The sequence below is a fragment of the Dipteris shenzhenensis genome, chromosome 14 (assembly GCF_047967505.1).
Source record: "Dipteris shenzhenensis isolate YYH24624 ecotype China chromosome 14, Dip_SZ_1.0, whole genome shotgun sequence".
NCBI classification, from domain to species: Eukaryota; Viridiplantae; Streptophyta; class Polypodiopsida; order Gleicheniales; family Dipteridaceae; genus Dipteris; species Dipteris shenzhenensis.
The window spans coordinates 44,727,703-44,744,206 of record NC_141609.1 but is presented as its reverse complement, the minus strand read 5'-3'; the positions used below and the strand labels follow the sequence as shown (position 1 = coordinate 44,744,206).

Below are 16,504 nucleotides of genomic sequence, written 5' to 3'. Positions count from 1 at the left end.
TTTTTATATTAAAAAAAGTGCGTGTGTGTGTGTTTGTGTAAGTTGCAGTTACTCCATTACATCACTTTTTACAAAGCAACAATCTGAAACTAGAGGATGTTTTGTTTGATTCTCCTCCAGTGGATATGTAACTTTTTACTGGGCTGCCTCATCAGTTTTTCTCTGAGGCTTTACTTGTAAATTTTTTCTTTGTACGTATTGGTGGGTTTTTACCTCTTTTTGGGTTTTCCCACACAGAAATAAAAGATTTCACTAAAAAAAAAAGTGTGTCTGAGTGGCGGGGGGTGCCATGCATCACAGGTTTATTTGGGGGAAAATTGCTGAATTGCTGCAGCCTTTTCTTCCCATCCCTCCTTTATCTAACAGGGACCGATTACACGATTGGCAGTTACACCCGGTGGGCTCAAATTCTCATCCTGTTACTCTTTCTGACCTAACGGTTAGGATGACATACTCTTTCCTCTAGCCGTCACCATGGATTCACTTACATGCTAATTCTCTTTGGCATATGGCAAAATCACTTGCTTGGTGGCGAAAGAATCTCCGCAATTTATGGAGGAGCAAATTGCCTCTCAAGCAAAAGCTTTTCCTATGGCGTTGTCTTACAGGAACCTTATCCGTGGGGGTCACTCTGGCTCAACGAAGGATTGCATCTGCTTCTTGTCTTCGATGCATGGCCCCTTCTGAAACGGTGCCTCATTTGTTTTGGATGTGCTCCAGCACTAAGACCTTCATATGCAAAATTTCCACGTTGCTTCGCCTTCATTTCCCTAACTCTCCTTTTGGGAAACATTTTTGGCTTTTTGGCAGACTTCCTACAACCTTGGTCCATTACTCTTTATTTTTGTACTGGGTCAGATATTGGGCTTTTTGGACTATATGGCAGGATCACAACATGAGATATTTTGGGAATCTGTTCTTGCAATCTTATGAATATTTCAGACTCTCCCTACAGCATTCTATCTATGATGCTTGCCATCAAGGAGATCTTCCTCAGTCATGCTTGGAAATAGTTTCTCTTTGCTTTTGATTTCCTGTTGAGGCTCTCTGTTTTTTGAGACCCTCATGTAAATCTTGCTGATAATATACCTCTCATGGGTTTACAAAAAAAAAAAAAAAAAAGTGTGTGTGTGTGTAAGTCTTCAAGTCCAGGATTATCCTCTCAGCCTTTGCATCTATTGACTTCCATATAGGCTATCGATTGATATTACCTCCTTCATGGATTGCTCATTATGCAAATTTTCTTTGGCATCTGAATAAGTCTCTAACTTGGTGGAAAGGAAAATTGAAACTAATATGGAAGTTGAAAATGCCATTGAAGCAGCGACTCTTTCTCTGGAAATGTATTGTTGGTATTTTTCCAGTGGGAGTGAAATTGGCTCAAAGAAGGATTGCCTCTCCTCTTTGTCCAAGATGTCATCATACTCCTGAGAGTATTTAGCACTTATTGTGGTTCTGTTCATATTCCAAAGACCTTCAAGACAAGATCTCCTATTTTTTCTCTCTCAGATTTCCTACACACAGGTTCTCGAGGTTTTTCTGGATGTTTGGCAGATTATCAGCTTCTTTGTCACAGTAGTCTCTTTTCTTCCATTGGACCAGATATTGGGCCTTATGGACTCTTTGGCTACAGCGAGAAGGGTTTGAAGACACCCGCAAGGGTTGGAAAGATCCACTTCCCACCACTGGCCTTATGGTGGAAGTGGATGATATCTTTCATCTAGTTAAGGAGTATGCAAAGCATGCCATTATAATTTTCTTCCCAGGCCGGATGCATGCTGCAGCGGATGTTGGGAATTGGTTGACTCGACCCCTCGGTGGTTCTTATGTCAAAAAAGCTCATTATGCAACGAAGGGTTTTTTTGAGTTCACCCCTTCAGCACCCTTGTGAGTTCTTCCGGGCCTCGTTGCGGCAGTCCTTATATGATACCTTGCATGAGGAAGATTTGGATGTTTCTTGCATTCATCTTTTCTTTTACTGTTTCTGATGGATAGGGCATTGGCTCTTTTCTCAAGCACTGCTCTGTTGTAAAATGGATGTTTCATAATATAATTTTCTTGATTTCACCAATTAAAAAATGTGTGTGTGTGTGTGTGTTTCATCCATCCAAACCGGAGTTTTACTTTTCTTCGTTTGGGTTCGCTATTGGACACTATGGACTTTATGGACATATAGGAATTGTAAAGTCTTTGGTGATCCTACTTTCTCTTTGTTTGACTTTTTTAGGCATTCTCTACAGCAATCTTTCTTTGATTGCTTGTAGACCCGTTGCATAGATCATGAGGTCTTTTTGGCATATACTGAAATTTTCAGTTGATCTAATTGTAGCACCTTGTTTTGAGTTGCTAGTCATGTAATATAATCAAGCAAAGAATTCACTAAAACTAAAGTGTGTGTGTGTGTGTGCAGTGTGACGGTGTGTCGTGTGTGTGTGCTCTCCTAGGATGCATGGAGGTCTTAATGTTCTAAATATGAGATATCATGAACTTGCAAGGAAGGCGACTATGCTCCATATCTTTTTCCGTCAAAAACAGCCATGGACTTATATGATAGCATCCATGTGTGTCAACATGAGGACAACTGCTTATGGCCATTGGACTACTGATCATTGGGAGGTTGTCATTGGGAGATTTGTAAGGAAGATTCCTGGCTGCCCTTTCTCTACTGCTCTGATACTGGACTGGAAACAAGTACTTTCTAAAGTCAAATGGGCTCCTGATAATCACTCGGGGACAAACTCAATGAGGAAACAAAGTATTCATTGGAGTGTCATCTTTGACATTCCACTTGCTTTACAGGAACCTGTTCGGGCATATAATCTCATGAAATTGGGAATTAGATACATCAATGATGTGGTAGATGATCACGGCCATGTCTTATCTTTTCCTCAAGCCACTGCCTCTTATGCATTGGGAATGCATCATAGGTTGATATGGAAGAAAATTGCTGATCTCTTGCATCCTTTTCTACCTATTTCTCTTGTGGCTGACACAGACAGGCTTATGGATTGGCAATTGTATCCCTCTGCTACATGCTCTCATCCTATTCCTCTGCCTGTTTTGACCTCCATCAAAGTCTACAAGCTTCTTCAGCCTGCCCCTTGGATTCATCAATATGCTAATACTCTGTGGCATATCAGGCAGCCCCTTTCATGGTGGCGGAAGAATATCCGACTATTATGGAGGTGTAAAATGCCTTTGAAACAAAGACTTTTTCTTTTGCGCATCTTGCATTCTGCTACTCCATTTTTCTGTGATGTATGTGGCGGGGGTTTCTGCCTCTTGATCCCGTGACTTTTGCAGTAACTTTCGAATTCAGTTGATGTGAACTCTCCACCTCTGTCTGATCTTAACTTCTTCACCTTCTTTCATGTTTCTTTCTTGACCATTACATGCCATTCCTTGAACTTACTAAAAGCCTCGTCTTTAGTCTTTAGGAAGTATATCCATATCCTTCTATTGTAGTCGTCGATCACCGTCATGAAGTAATAGGAACCACCCAAAGCTTCCATCTCCATCTTTCCGCAGACGTCCGTGTGAACGAGCTCTAGAGCAAATCCTATATGCAAGCCACAAGGGAAACTGTAGCGAATGCCAAATTTACTTGTCAGAGTTAGATTGAGCTTGCTCATCTTCGCCCTTTGTCTTCAAAGCAAAGCATGCTCTTATGTCAGGCTCAATTCTATCTTCAATCCAATGATCGCAGAAAGCTTACTAAATGAAAAACCCAATCTAGACAACGGGCTTTTTTGGATAAAGGCTGCTCTTCCAAGTAACATTTTTAAGAGCTTACACTACAAAAGACAAGCTGCCAATATTTGTCGGATCCGGATGCCTGATGGTTCTTGGTCATCATCTCATTCAAATCTTGCTAATTTATGTGTGCAGCACTTCACTCATTTTGGACATGTCGATACTCTTTCTCCTCAGGTCGTGTCTGCACGTCAGCTTCTTTTGCAGCATGTTCATCCAATTCTGTCTGATGCTCAAGCTTTGGAACTTGAACATCCCTTCATTGAAAGGGAATTGTCTGATCCACTAAGATCATGTGGCAGATGGACATCTCCAGGATGGGATGGTCTCACTGTTGAATTCTTTCTTGCTTTCTGGGATCTTCTTAAATCCACCTTGCTGCAAATGGTAAATAAAGCATGGCAAAATCAGCAAACGCTTGTGTCATGGAAAAAGTCAAGCTGATTCCAAAGAAGCAGCTATGTGATTCACGCTCATGCCAGTTATTTACAAGATCATTGCCAAAATGATGGTTGATCGTATTAAAGGTTATTTGCATGATGGGTTGCATCCCTCCCAATATGGCTTTGCTCCACGTTGCCATATCACAGATAACATTGCCAATGCTTATATTGGGATTGAATATGCCAAATACACGCAGCAGGATGTTCTACTCTTGTAGGTAGATATTGCAAAAGCATTTCACATAGTTTAATGGGATTTCATCTTGCAAACTATGCGATCTTCGGGGTTTGGACAAAAAATGCAGCGGGTTATTTATTGGCTTTACAAAGATAGCAATGTGGCTTGAATTCTCTCTGGGGATATGTCTGATGAGTGGACTCTTTGTTGTTCGGTCCGCCAGGGATGCCCTCTCAATGCTTTATTGTATGCCATTGCTACTCATCCTATGCTGCAATATAATGATCATCTTGTGGCTACATGACTACTTCATGGCTTGGAATTCGATGCTAATCGCATCATGGTTGCTCAAGCTTATGCTGATGATTTTTTCTTTACCCCGAAGAATACGCCCCATGATCTTGGTGCCTTGATGATGCAGGCCCTCTCTGTTTATGGTTTGGTAGTTGATCTTCATGTTAATTTTTAGAAGTCTAAGCTACTCCCTTTGCATTCCAAAGACTCGCATAGTCTCTTATGGCCCGGGGATATCATTCCACCCACTCAGTTTGTTTGTCATCTTGGTTACCCTTTGGGGTGGGAACTCATTCGCTGACAACAAACTGATTGGGTTTTGGCTAAGCTTCGAAAAAAGCTTGAGTATTAGAATAATCAGTGGCCACAATGATGTAGCGTGCCTGTGTTCCTTTTGCTGCCGGATAGATGGGACCCACATAGTCAATCCCTCATTTTTCAAATGGTTTTTGTGCAACAATTATTGTTAGGGGATTGAAGTCTTTGTGTTGTGGTTTAGTAGTCCGTTGGCATACATCACAGCCTTTTACATATTCATAGGCATCTGCCCTGGCCTTTGCACATTCGTCTTCGAATAGTGCAGTCCATCCTTGTGGCATATATTCAATTTTACTTGCCATTGATCATGTTCACTGAGATAGATCTTACATCTTGCATGTCTGTCACTATGGAAATCTTCTGGCAATCCAAACATGGCATAAAAAGTCTTAGGCTGCTTTCGATGCATCACATTTGTTCTCCCAAGATGCATGGTGGATTGAACATCACGGATGTTCAGGTGCATATCCTTGCCTACAGGGGGAAAATGTTGCTGCAATTTCTGCAAGGTAATCAGCCTTAGGCTCTTGTGATTAGATCTCTGGTCACTCATATCAGTATTTCTGCGTTTGGTCGTTGGCAACTCGATCAATGGGATTTCCTTTTTGGCTGCATTGATGGCACTTTGCCTGGCTGCCCTTTTGTCTCCCGCCTGCTTCTTGACTAGAAGCATGTTCTTTCTCATCTGAAATGAAATGGTCGGCAGTCTTTGCTTGGGAATTCTTTGAGAGCTGAAAGCGTTCACTGGTCGAAAGTCTTTCAACCTCCCTTGGATTTACAAGAACCTCGATGTTCCTACTTTGTCTCGTTTAAAGGCATCACCTCGGTTGCTGATGGTATTGATGATGCTGGTAGAGTGCTCCCTTTTTCTCTAGCAGCCACCAGATATGGATTGGGCTCATTATCATCCTTTGTGGCAAAAAATTACTTCTATGCTTTCGCCTTTTGTTCTGATTCCTCCTTTGGAACTCGAGGACCGTCTGGAAGATTGGACTTTGACTTCTCTAGGGTCCTCTTCTCGTCCTTTGGGGCTATCTCAGATTACTCTGCTTGCATTGTATGAAATCCTTTTGTCTTATCCTTGGGTTTCAGAGAGAGGTGATTCTGTTTGGCGAATGCGTTGCCCAACCAAGTGATGGAAGAAAAGATTACAGCAACTTTGGGCCTATAAAGTACCGCTTCGGCAACAGGTTTTCTTTTGGCACTCTGTGAAGATTTTTGAAAACCCCAAACTCGTCTTGTACATATGTACATGTGTGATGTTCAACTTGCGTGTGTGCTTGATGGCGTTCAATCAGATCTTGTGTAAGCAGCTTTCGAGTACGGCATGCTATGCAGAGTGGCGGTGTTGATCGTGGGTGACATATGTCCATCATAGTAGTCCTTTACCAAGTGTTCATAGGGTCATGAGTGATGTTCTGTATTGTGGTGAGGTCATGGGAGCACTCCCGTACTTCGTGTAAGCGTCATGGATGTGTGGTTATTTAAAGGCTTTGATGGAAGAGTATGTGCAAGGGAAACGGTGAACCTAAGGTTGGGAATGTGTGCATTAATGGCCTTGGTCTAAGTTTTGTGGAAAAATTTGGAGTGATAAAAGGCAAACATGAGGTGGATAGCTAAGGATGACGTGGCACTTGTAAAAAAGGTATGCATGCAACGTGGCTACGTGATGAGGGAAGGAGACTCTGGAAGAGATGGTCGTGGCTTGACTCGGGGGATCTAGGTTTTGGGCGGCGCGAAAGGAGAGGGTCTGGAGGATGAAGTAGGAGGTCTCACGTAACTATGAGGGGGGGATCTCTGGGAGAGCTTGGTGGGAGAGGCACCTGCTCTGGTGGAAGGGTCTCTTTTATGCAGTTTTAGAGGACCATGGACGAGGCAGAGGTTGTGTGTGAGTAGACGAGAGAGCCATAGGAAGTTAGTCGATGAGGAGTCCAAGCAACACGCAGATGGAAGCTATGGAAGTACGCGAGCTTGTTGACAACGGGCAGTACCGGGTCCTGTTGGAAGAAGTCAACTATTTCTTTGCTGGGAGCTTCTTGGTTGGTCGGGGCATAGCTAATATGCAGGCCTTGAAGAGCTATGTGTGTTGTCTGCGCAGAAGAGCAGCTGCAACAACTCATGGATTCTGCTAGAAGAGTTGTAGATAGCTCTTGCTAGGAGATGCGAGTCCATGAGATAGGCGACGCGAATCCAGGAGTTCCATGAGATCTGTGAGCAATAGAGAGGCCGTGGGAGCACCTTGCTAGCATCTGGCTGCAAGAGTTCTGTGTTGCTAGCATCCGGCTGAAGGAGTCTGGAAGAGTCGACTATGCATTCATTGGAGCTTGGGATCTGAGTGGTTGGAGTCTGATCGGGGGTCTCTACTATGGAAGCCACCAAGGACGACTTTTCTCGACGGGGGATTGTGACTGCATGGAGGGGGGGCATTTTGACTATGGAAGCTGTGGGATCTCTACAGTAGGACTTGGCTGTGAAGACGATACTGTGTGGGCTGGGAGGATCACAGATGACAGGAGTTTGGTCATGCTTATGCTGTGAATAGGAGGCTAACATACTGTGAAAGCCATAGTCAGACGATGGGAGCTCAGTGTGATCTGTGAGTAAGAAATAAACAGTGCGAGCTTGAGCCATGAAGGCGACGGGGTCGTTTCATGATATGGGTGTCACTACTATATGAGTTGGAGAGGTCGATTGCTACGTATTGGGGTGTTGCAATATGCGGTTGGCTAGTCGGTGTGTAAGCACACATTAGCTTGGCTGAAGGTGGAGAGGCTTTGGCCAAACAGATGCAACTACAGGGACCTCAATAGTGAAGAGCTCTAATGATGATGAGCTATGTTACAGGAGTTCTCCTCACTTCATGTTTTTCAAGGATCTTAATAGGAGCTTGAGGGTGGCTGGTTATTGCAAATCTAGTGTCCATTGTTGATATAGAAGAAGCCTTGCTTGTGATGACGAGGCAATGGGCAGCATGTAAATGATGAAAAGTGAGCTTCATGGAGTCCAAGGTGCTATTACATAACATGCTTGTATAGCTTACGGTGTAGCTTCTCTCACAGGGTGGTGTTTGAGCATATGCTACTTGAAGTCAAAGAGATCCGGGATTGTTCTTCATGGATTTTGTCAGGGGAGATATGAGCATGGTTGTTTATACCTTGAGTTGTCAAGAAGTGTTCATGGCAGTTATGCAGTTCTGAAGTTGTCATTTTCTGGAGTTTTATGTTTCATGGGTCTTCTATCTATTTTCTGAGCTTGATCTCAGTCAGTAGGAGAGCTTGTCTTGAGCAGTGCAGTCCTTTGGGTTCTTTTTGAGTTTTTTAGCTTTCAGTGGAAATGTGGCTAGAGTATGAGTTGTATCCGAAGGTGTGTAGAGACAAGGAGTTTCAATGAAAGCCTTTTACCTTCTAATGGTGTTGATCACTTGATTTAAATGTGGATGAGGGTGGCTGTGAAGGCGGTGTGGGCTCTACTACTTTTGTCCGTCCAGCGCGTTCTTTTGGGAGTGTTTCCATCTGGACAGCTATTGACTCATCGACAAATTGATCTTGCACTTTGCCACAAATGCTCTGCTTCTTCGGAGACTTTGCCTCACTTGTTTTGGCATTGTCCGTGCTCTCGTGAGTTTTTTGGTCTGCTTCGACAACACTTGCAAGCGAGATTCAATGTGTGGAAATGTGGCCAGGGTATGAGTTGTATCCGGAGGTGTGTAGAGACAAGGAGTTTCAATGAAAGCCTTTTACCTTCTAATGGTGTTGTTCACTTGATTTAAATGTGGATGAGGGTGGCTATGAAGGCGGTTTGGGCTCTACTACTTTTGTCCATCCACGTTCTGGTGCCTCCATGGAGGATTGTGCACTTCAATTTGCAAGTGTGAAGTTGTGCAATCAGTTGTAGTGTTGAAAAGGTGAGAGAGATGGCACATGACTTGCCAGAGTTATGGGGGTTGCCATATGAAAATGCAACCAAATTCCTGGAAAAGATGGAATTTACAGCACTTATGAAAGATAGGGCAAGCCCTGAAATTTTGTTTCAGATCATGAATTATTGCTTGCAGGGAGATGCAAAAGCATGGCTGCAGACTCAAGTTTCTACCTTCAGGACTGCTCATCCTCGACATCAAAATCCGTAGTATATAGTGGTGAGAGTAGCCTTTCTTGCATGGTTTGCACAATCCAGGAGCCCTAATGCAGTTTGGAAAGAGCTGTGCAAAGTGAGACAGGAGGAGGAGCAGGAGTTTGACCAGTACACCTGATTCAATTTGGGAGATTATGGAGTCTCTTGTGTGAAGCTCTTGTGCCGGAGGTGCCTCCTCAGATGATTAAGAGAGACCGCTTCATTTCAAGCCTAAAGCCTTCACTCCGTTTGAAGGTGGAGCTGAGAAATATCGATAGCTTCGAGGATGCAGTCAGAGTGGCCAAGGGAGAAGGAGTGGAAAGTCAAGAGACCGAGGCAGCTTAGCATGCAAGAGGAGCCTAAGAATCTGATTAGAAATCCAGAAGCAATAAAGGCTTATGCAGAGAGACAGCCGGTGTCTATTCCTGTGTAGGATGATTCCCTGAAAAAGGATTTACATGAAGTTGTGGAGTTGATGAAAATACTCAGAAACAGGATCATCTGATTGAAGGACCGAGTCTTTGAGGCGGTCTATAATCTGAAGACGTGGTACTTGCTGAAAATTATGAAGCATTTGTGACAATATGTACGAGAGAGTTCTCTAATGCTGTCCCAACCCAAACTTCTTTACTACAGCAGGGAAGGATAACACCATGCAATCAACATCTAACACATCATCCACAAGGCGTATGCTTGTAATGAAGGGGAAAAGGGGTTAATTTAGGGATGCTTTAGTGAGGCTTAGAGGGGATAATGGAGGGGACTATATTATTCTAAGCCCTCCACTCCTGTACTACTTTTGATGTACCCTCCCTCCTCCCTCCTCCGTGCTTGCACTCTCTCTCTCTCTCTCTCTCTCTCTCCATAGAGAGACAGTATTGAGACTGATCAGGAAGCATCAAGAGGTGACTGTGCCGCAGGAGGCCGAGGTAGACCTAGCACATGGTTTTGAGTTTCCCTTTGATCCATGACACACAAAGGTTCAGCCCCGCAAGGGTATTCCATTCCGTATGCCTAGAGTGGAGCATCGTGCTGTTGTACCATTCCAAGCACGGAAGATGCTAATGGGAATGCCCCTGTGGATGAGGACGAGCAATATTGGGATGCTCAGCGAGTAGTTTATTCCATATCCTTTTCATATGCTTGTGGACAAGGGAGCGCACACAGCCAAGACCTTCTAGAACATGGGGCTTGTTGCCACAAAGAGAGACCATGAGCTCAGATGGGAGGTGACGGATCCAAGGACCAGAGTTAGAGACACTCCAGACTTGCCGGAGGGCGAAGGCACAAATTAGGCATGGGGACCTTCCCTCCATGCTCACGAGATTGGAGGCATGACCAACGCAGGTAATAGTGCCACTTATTTGATGTACTCCACAGCTAGGAGACCACGATTGACCACACATATCAAGAGTCGCCAACGCTCTACATCAGGTTTTATGCCATTGCAACCTCATACATCGTGGGGCTCCCTCTTAGGCTTTACCACTGTGCCAACTTCCGCAGGATCATAACAATAATGCACACCACATCTTTCATCCTCTCCATGGGCTCAAGGAATTGGAAATTTGTGTCTTATGGTAGCATGGTTGAAATCCCTGTAATCAATGCACATAGGTATGACCCATCTTTTTTTAATGCAAGGAGCACTAGGGAGGCAAAGGGAAAATTGCTATGAGAAATGAAATTCTTCTCAAGCAACTCCGATACCTGTATATATGTGTCAAACAAGTCCACTTCACATTATATTCACATCAATACTCTTCGGTATCAATGTTTGTCCACCATGGCCGTGTTCAGTTTAGCCCCCATTTTTGCATTTAATTTAGCCACCATGCTTTGTCTTTCAATAGTCCACCATTGCCGCATTCAATCTTCCTCTTTGAATTAGATCTCGATAACCTTATGAGGAATTTAGATTCGAGGACCACCCCCCTATGCAAGAAACAAACCAGAAAAGTGATGTAGGTGAGTAACGCATGGTGCTCGTCCTCAATTGACCCGAAGTCACATCATGTGCAGGTGCGGCCATGGCCTGAAGGAGTGTGTCTTGCGGTCTGCCAATGCCCTATCTCATTGCGTAATTTAAGGAATCCTGATTTAGGTCTGGTCCCATGAGCCAGGGCTGGAGCCAGGGCTGTGTGCGATTACCCTAGCTGCCATGAAGGTACCCTGGACATGCGGGCAGAGCTGAAGAGAGTAGTGGAGAAGTGCAGCGCTGTACCTACTCCCATGTGCAAAGGAGATGCCTTGGGAGAAAAGCCTCGGTGACCTGCGCATCTGTTGGTGTGTCTATCACAAGGATTTCTGCCCCTCAGCATTGGAAGCATCTCTTCGTTTCCATCATCCAGCTGGATTGGAGGAACTCGCTCTAATGTGTCTTATGGGGGCAAATTCTCACTTCCCATGCAATTAAAGGGAGGCAATTGTGTCGTAGCTGGGGGACTTTGGCTAGGTACTGTGTCGTTCTCTCCACACGAAAGTCACCCAGCTACCACATGAGATGATGATTTAAGTGGGTTATTTAATTTAGTTGAATTTTAAGTTGGAAGGAATCCTACTAACTAATTAAGTTGGAAGGAATTCTACTAACTAATTTATTTTAACTTCCCAATGGCAGTGGCAAGGTGTCGAGGGTCAGTCCTCCAGATGATAGCTCTTCTTGGGATCTTCTCTCTATTCATGATGATTACATCTTGGCAGGTATCGTGTGTTCTCTGGATTTTTAATTGATGGCTTTGGTTTTAGGAAAGTATAGAAACATAATATCGTTTGCTTTTTTTAAATCTCTTGAGATTTGTACAGCTTACATGTTTTTCAGCAGCTTCACTGCTATTATTTTAATGTATAGCTAGCAGCAGCTTTGGCAAACCTCAGAGCCTGTGGTTGGGAGTTTGCAATTCATCCACTGGAGAAACTGGATCGACCAAATCTTGGAATTGGCTAGATATTTGCAATCCCTTCTTGCAGTTCCCAGACAAGGTCTTCTTCTGCAGCCATTTTGCCGAGTTTCTTTTTCAGTAATTGCAAGTAAACTGCTAGGAGAGATCTTGCCAACCAGCATGATTGATTTGTTCAGGTACACAAACTGTTGTCTTCTATCACGTATGACATCATGGATGTCCCTATCCCTGATCAGGAGGAACAGTCAAGAAATGGTATCAAAGCTGAATCAATCCAGATCCTCCTTTTCTTTATCATTACAAAATCGTAAAACAGATAGGTAGCTAGACACTGGTGGTATTTGATGTTTCAGTGTACCATACACTTTTGTTAGAGCTGTGTTTCTCTCAACAAATTCTTATTGTTGGAGGAATTCAAAAGTGGTTTGACTTCAGTCATTGTATGTAAATAAATTAAAGTATATCTTCCATCCTGTAAACATATCATTCTGTACTATTTTATCTGTAGGTGCAAAACCTTGCTTTGAAGCAATCTTTGTGTCATCAAAGTCATCTGAAATAATTGGTGAAACCCATGCAAAACGTCCTTTAGTGGTGGTAATACATGGAGGGCCACACTCTGTGTTTACGACAGGCTTTTCCAGAGCACATGCTTTCCTTGTTTCGTTGGGTCTAAATTTGCTGCTGGTGAACTATAGGTATCGTTTTCACTCAAAAGGCTCCCAATACTAATGTTTATCTTGTCGGAAAACTCCGTATCATTGCCCCATGGATGATGTGTGCAGAGGCTCCACAGGCTTTGGGGAGGAAATGTTGCAATCCCTCCCTGGCAAAGTTGGCCAGCAGGTGAATTTTCAATTGAGTTCTAAATGGAAGCCCTGTGACAGGCATCATGCCTTGGTTCATAACAGATTTTCCAGCTACCTGTGAATGGATGCAGGATGTGGCTGATGTACTGAGAGCTCTAGATCATGTTATTGCCAGAGGTCTGGCTGATCCTCACAAGGTTGCAGTTCTTGGTGGATCTCATGGTGGCTTTCTTTCAACACATTTAATTGGGCAAGCAAGTCTTACATGCTCTAACTGTTTTTGTTCTTTCCAATGCCTGGAACAATGGAACGTCTCATATCTTCCATACTTATTGTAGCCCTGTGCAGATCAAATGAGTTCACATGACTTTGATTTTTTGTCAATTTAGTAATTATCTCCACCCGTGCATAATAAGTTCTATATTTGTTGATCAGCAAAATCTGTCAACCCTTTGCTTTTGCAAAGGACATCTTTTGACTAAGGATTAATGCTTGCTGTTTGACCTTAATTTGTAGGGATCCAGCCGGAGTTTAAGAACGAGCCTTTGTTTAAATGTAATCTTATGCTTGTGAATCTACAAATGTATGTGCATATGCGACAGTGTATGTTTATAAAACAGTCTAAACATGCTGTTGGGAACTAATGGAGTCTGGTGAATGTTGTGAAAAAGGTATTCTTCTTGGAGAATTTGTATGCCTTCCTTTATGTGGCCAATGTAAAGGAACGCCTTTATTCTTAGGCAAGCCAAGACTCTAGAGACCAAGTCATTCACAATCGAAGTTTGTGCCTAGGTAATCATGTAAAAGCATGGTGCAAGGGTTAGCCATAAGACTCAGTGGTTGGTGTGAAGGTTCTATCAACTTGAGCCATATATGTTGATCATATGTCCTCCTAAAATGATCCATCTTACAATTGACATGTCAAATTGCATACAACGACATGAATGCAAATAATAGCATCAAAAGGTACACCTGCATCATGCATGGACAGCCTCAACCCTGGCTTGATGGGAGTTGAAATAGGCTTGCAGTCCTGAAAATTGAAGTTTGAACCTCGATAACAGTCTCTGAATGTATTTTGGCTGTTTAAGCACGATGCCTTCATTTGATTGCGCAGCCCTAGATCAGACATTTCAAATGAAGCTTCAAGATAAATCTTCAATTTTCTCTTCACTCGTGCCTTTGAGCAGCACATCATCCATATACAGGATGACAATGAAGAAATCCTTCTTGTCCTTCTTGACATAAAGGGTACTCTCAGTTATATGTATGAATCTTCTCATACCAACCCCGTGGCTTGTTTTGGCCTGTAAAGTGCCTTATGCAGCATGCATACTTTGTCTTCCTGACTAAGCATCTGAAAAGGAACGCGCTGACTGATGCTGGTCATCTTGGAAGTGGGGGCAAAGGTTTCATAATAATCTATTCCCTTTTGTTGAGAATAGCCCCTGGCAACCTTGCCTTGTACCTGTAAACGGTACCATCAGATTCTCTCTTAATCTTGTACACCCACTTTGTTCCGATAGCTTTCTTATTGCATGCTCTAAAATGCCTTCAATTGCCAGTGGAAGCAACCTTTTAAACACATCTTGAGAACCTATATGCAGCTGCAGTCATGGACTGATATGAGTATTCTGCAAAATCACTTCTCACATAGATGTACAGCCAAACCATAATATATATCACGGTAGATATCATGTGCAAAAACTGCCAACAAACTTTGACCAACACCTTCAGCAAACAGTTGTCGAGTTAAGGGAACCAAATGTGGCTCTGTTTGCTGCACCCTCTGAGGTAAACTCTCCCTGTTTTGCCACGTGTCTCTGTGTAGGCTCCAGTGGCTGTTCAAGGCTAAGCACTCCTGCAAAAGTAACGGTCTGATGTGTACTGCAGACAAAGTTCCCTTTCATGCAATCCTTGTGATCTCCTAATGATATAAGTTTGCACCTAGGGCTGTTGCAAGTGTCAGGGGCTTAGGCTTTTGCAAAGTACTCTTTGTAAAATGATGATCTGTAGGGGGTCCCACTGCCTTCACTGCTTCAGAATGGCTGCAGGCTGAGGACCCAAAAGATGGATGGAACACCCACAAGGGGATCCTTTTATAGAGGGCTGAATTTCCCCTGGAATCAGCCGACTGATAGGACAGACTGGCCGACCAGCCTGCCACCTACCTCAACCCCACCACCAGCCAACCATTGACTGGTCTTTGCTGATCAGTCTATTGCTGTTTTCCGCAACTACAAGGCCTGCCCTTTTGCAGCCTTTGCTGCTGCTACAGTTTCTGGCCCTGCTGCCTACCTGGCAGCCTTTGTACCATTCCCTACTGTACTGCTGCAGATCTGTGCCTTGCTGCTATACTAGTACATTCTGCTGCTGCTGACCAGATGCTCTCTTTCTGTTGCAACCCTCCTGCTGGTCCTTTCCTTGTTGCACACTGCAGCAGCTTTGTGCCCTCCACATGGGCTCATGGACGGGTTCGTTCCAACTCCAGAGCCAGCCCTTAAAGAGAGACATCGGTGGCCTTCTCAGCTGCCCCAAATTAAGCCTAAGCAGGATCTTTGTCTGCTTTCCCTGTGGCGGCCATCTTGCTACCCACATGGCAGCCTCAGCCCATCCTGCTACTAGTTCATCTACCCTCAAAAGATGATGAGATGTCAAGCCCTTGAGCTCTCCTCATTTGTGGGCTTATAGGTGGGGCATTTACCCTATACATCCAACAAAATCTCTGATAGTAAGAACATAAATTGGTGGAAGATCAAATCTCATGCTCGTCAATAGGATCCGTATTGCTGGGACCTTTGTGTTGTCCATTCAAACTCCATCCTTTGAGATGATGCGCCCAAGGTAGTGAGTTTCTTTCAGGAACAACTTGCTCTTTTTCCATTGTGAGAAGAGCATTTCCCTCCGGAAGTTTGAAGATTGCTTCTAATTGCTCAAAATGTTCTTCCTCATCCTTGTTAAATACAAGACACAGCCTCGAATTGAGAACAAACTACAAGCAATCCAGGTGTAGAGTAGGAGAGTCGTCCAGAAAAAGATTTCAAAACAGATCCAAAATAATTGCAACAGGGTTATGGGGCTGTCTAGTAGCTGTTTATTATTGAAACATGTCGATCTGGCAAAGGGCAAGTAAGGCGTTGGCACAAAGGGATATGTGACCAGTCTTTAAGCTCTTGGCAAGCTTTGGTCATGCTGCAAACTCAAGAGAACAACTTAAAAGTGAATCGCAAATCAGCATAAGGGTAAATAGCTGCAAAGAGAACACTTTCAAATAGATGGCATACCCTGGTAAGTTGAGAAAAAGCCTAGAAGCGATAGGAGGAACAAAGCAAGCCAACACTAGGGACATCCTGAAAATGTTTTGCCATCTTGAAAATTGAATTTTTGTACTTGGTTTGTGTTTTCTTCTCCAAATTAGCTTAGGATGTCTTTATTAAGCACCTAACCTGAACTCAACTCTAAAAATTGATATCTTAGTTATCTAACTATCTACTTTCCTTTGCAAGACAATTGGTCCAACGTGATCATCTTGTCAAGATCTACAAGTTGATGGAAGGATTTCTAATGGACCTTGTTTTGTAAGACCCTCCCATCCGATCCTATGGGTTTGTTTAAGGTTGCTGACTTATCTTTCTATGTTCTCTAATCCTTTGCTCCTAGCCCACAGTAGACCCATTTAGTGTCATGCCATAG

At 43.5% G+C, this 16,504-nt stretch overlaps 1 protein-coding gene across 4 annotated transcripts in view; it reads left to right on the top strand.

The window, feature by feature from the left end:
* Window positions 1-16,504, top strand: part of AARE (acylaminoacyl-peptidase-like protein) — a 141,125-nt gene that overhangs the window by 78,540 nt on the left and 46,081 nt on the right. For all 4 annotated transcript variants that reach the window (XM_087384567.1, XM_087384566.1, XM_087384568.1 and 1 more), the window contains exons 9-14: window positions 11,720-11,802; window positions 11,951-12,081; window positions 12,179-12,257; window positions 12,511-12,700; window positions 12,788-12,848; window positions 12,943-13,065. In XM_087384567.1, coding sequence (XP_087240693.1) covers window positions 11,720-11,802; window positions 11,951-12,081; window positions 12,179-12,257; window positions 12,511-12,700; window positions 12,788-12,848; window positions 12,943-13,065 — 667 coding nt within the window. The remainder of the gene's footprint in view (window positions 1-11,719; window positions 11,803-11,950; window positions 12,082-12,178; window positions 12,258-12,510; window positions 12,701-12,787; window positions 12,849-12,942; window positions 13,066-16,504) is intronic.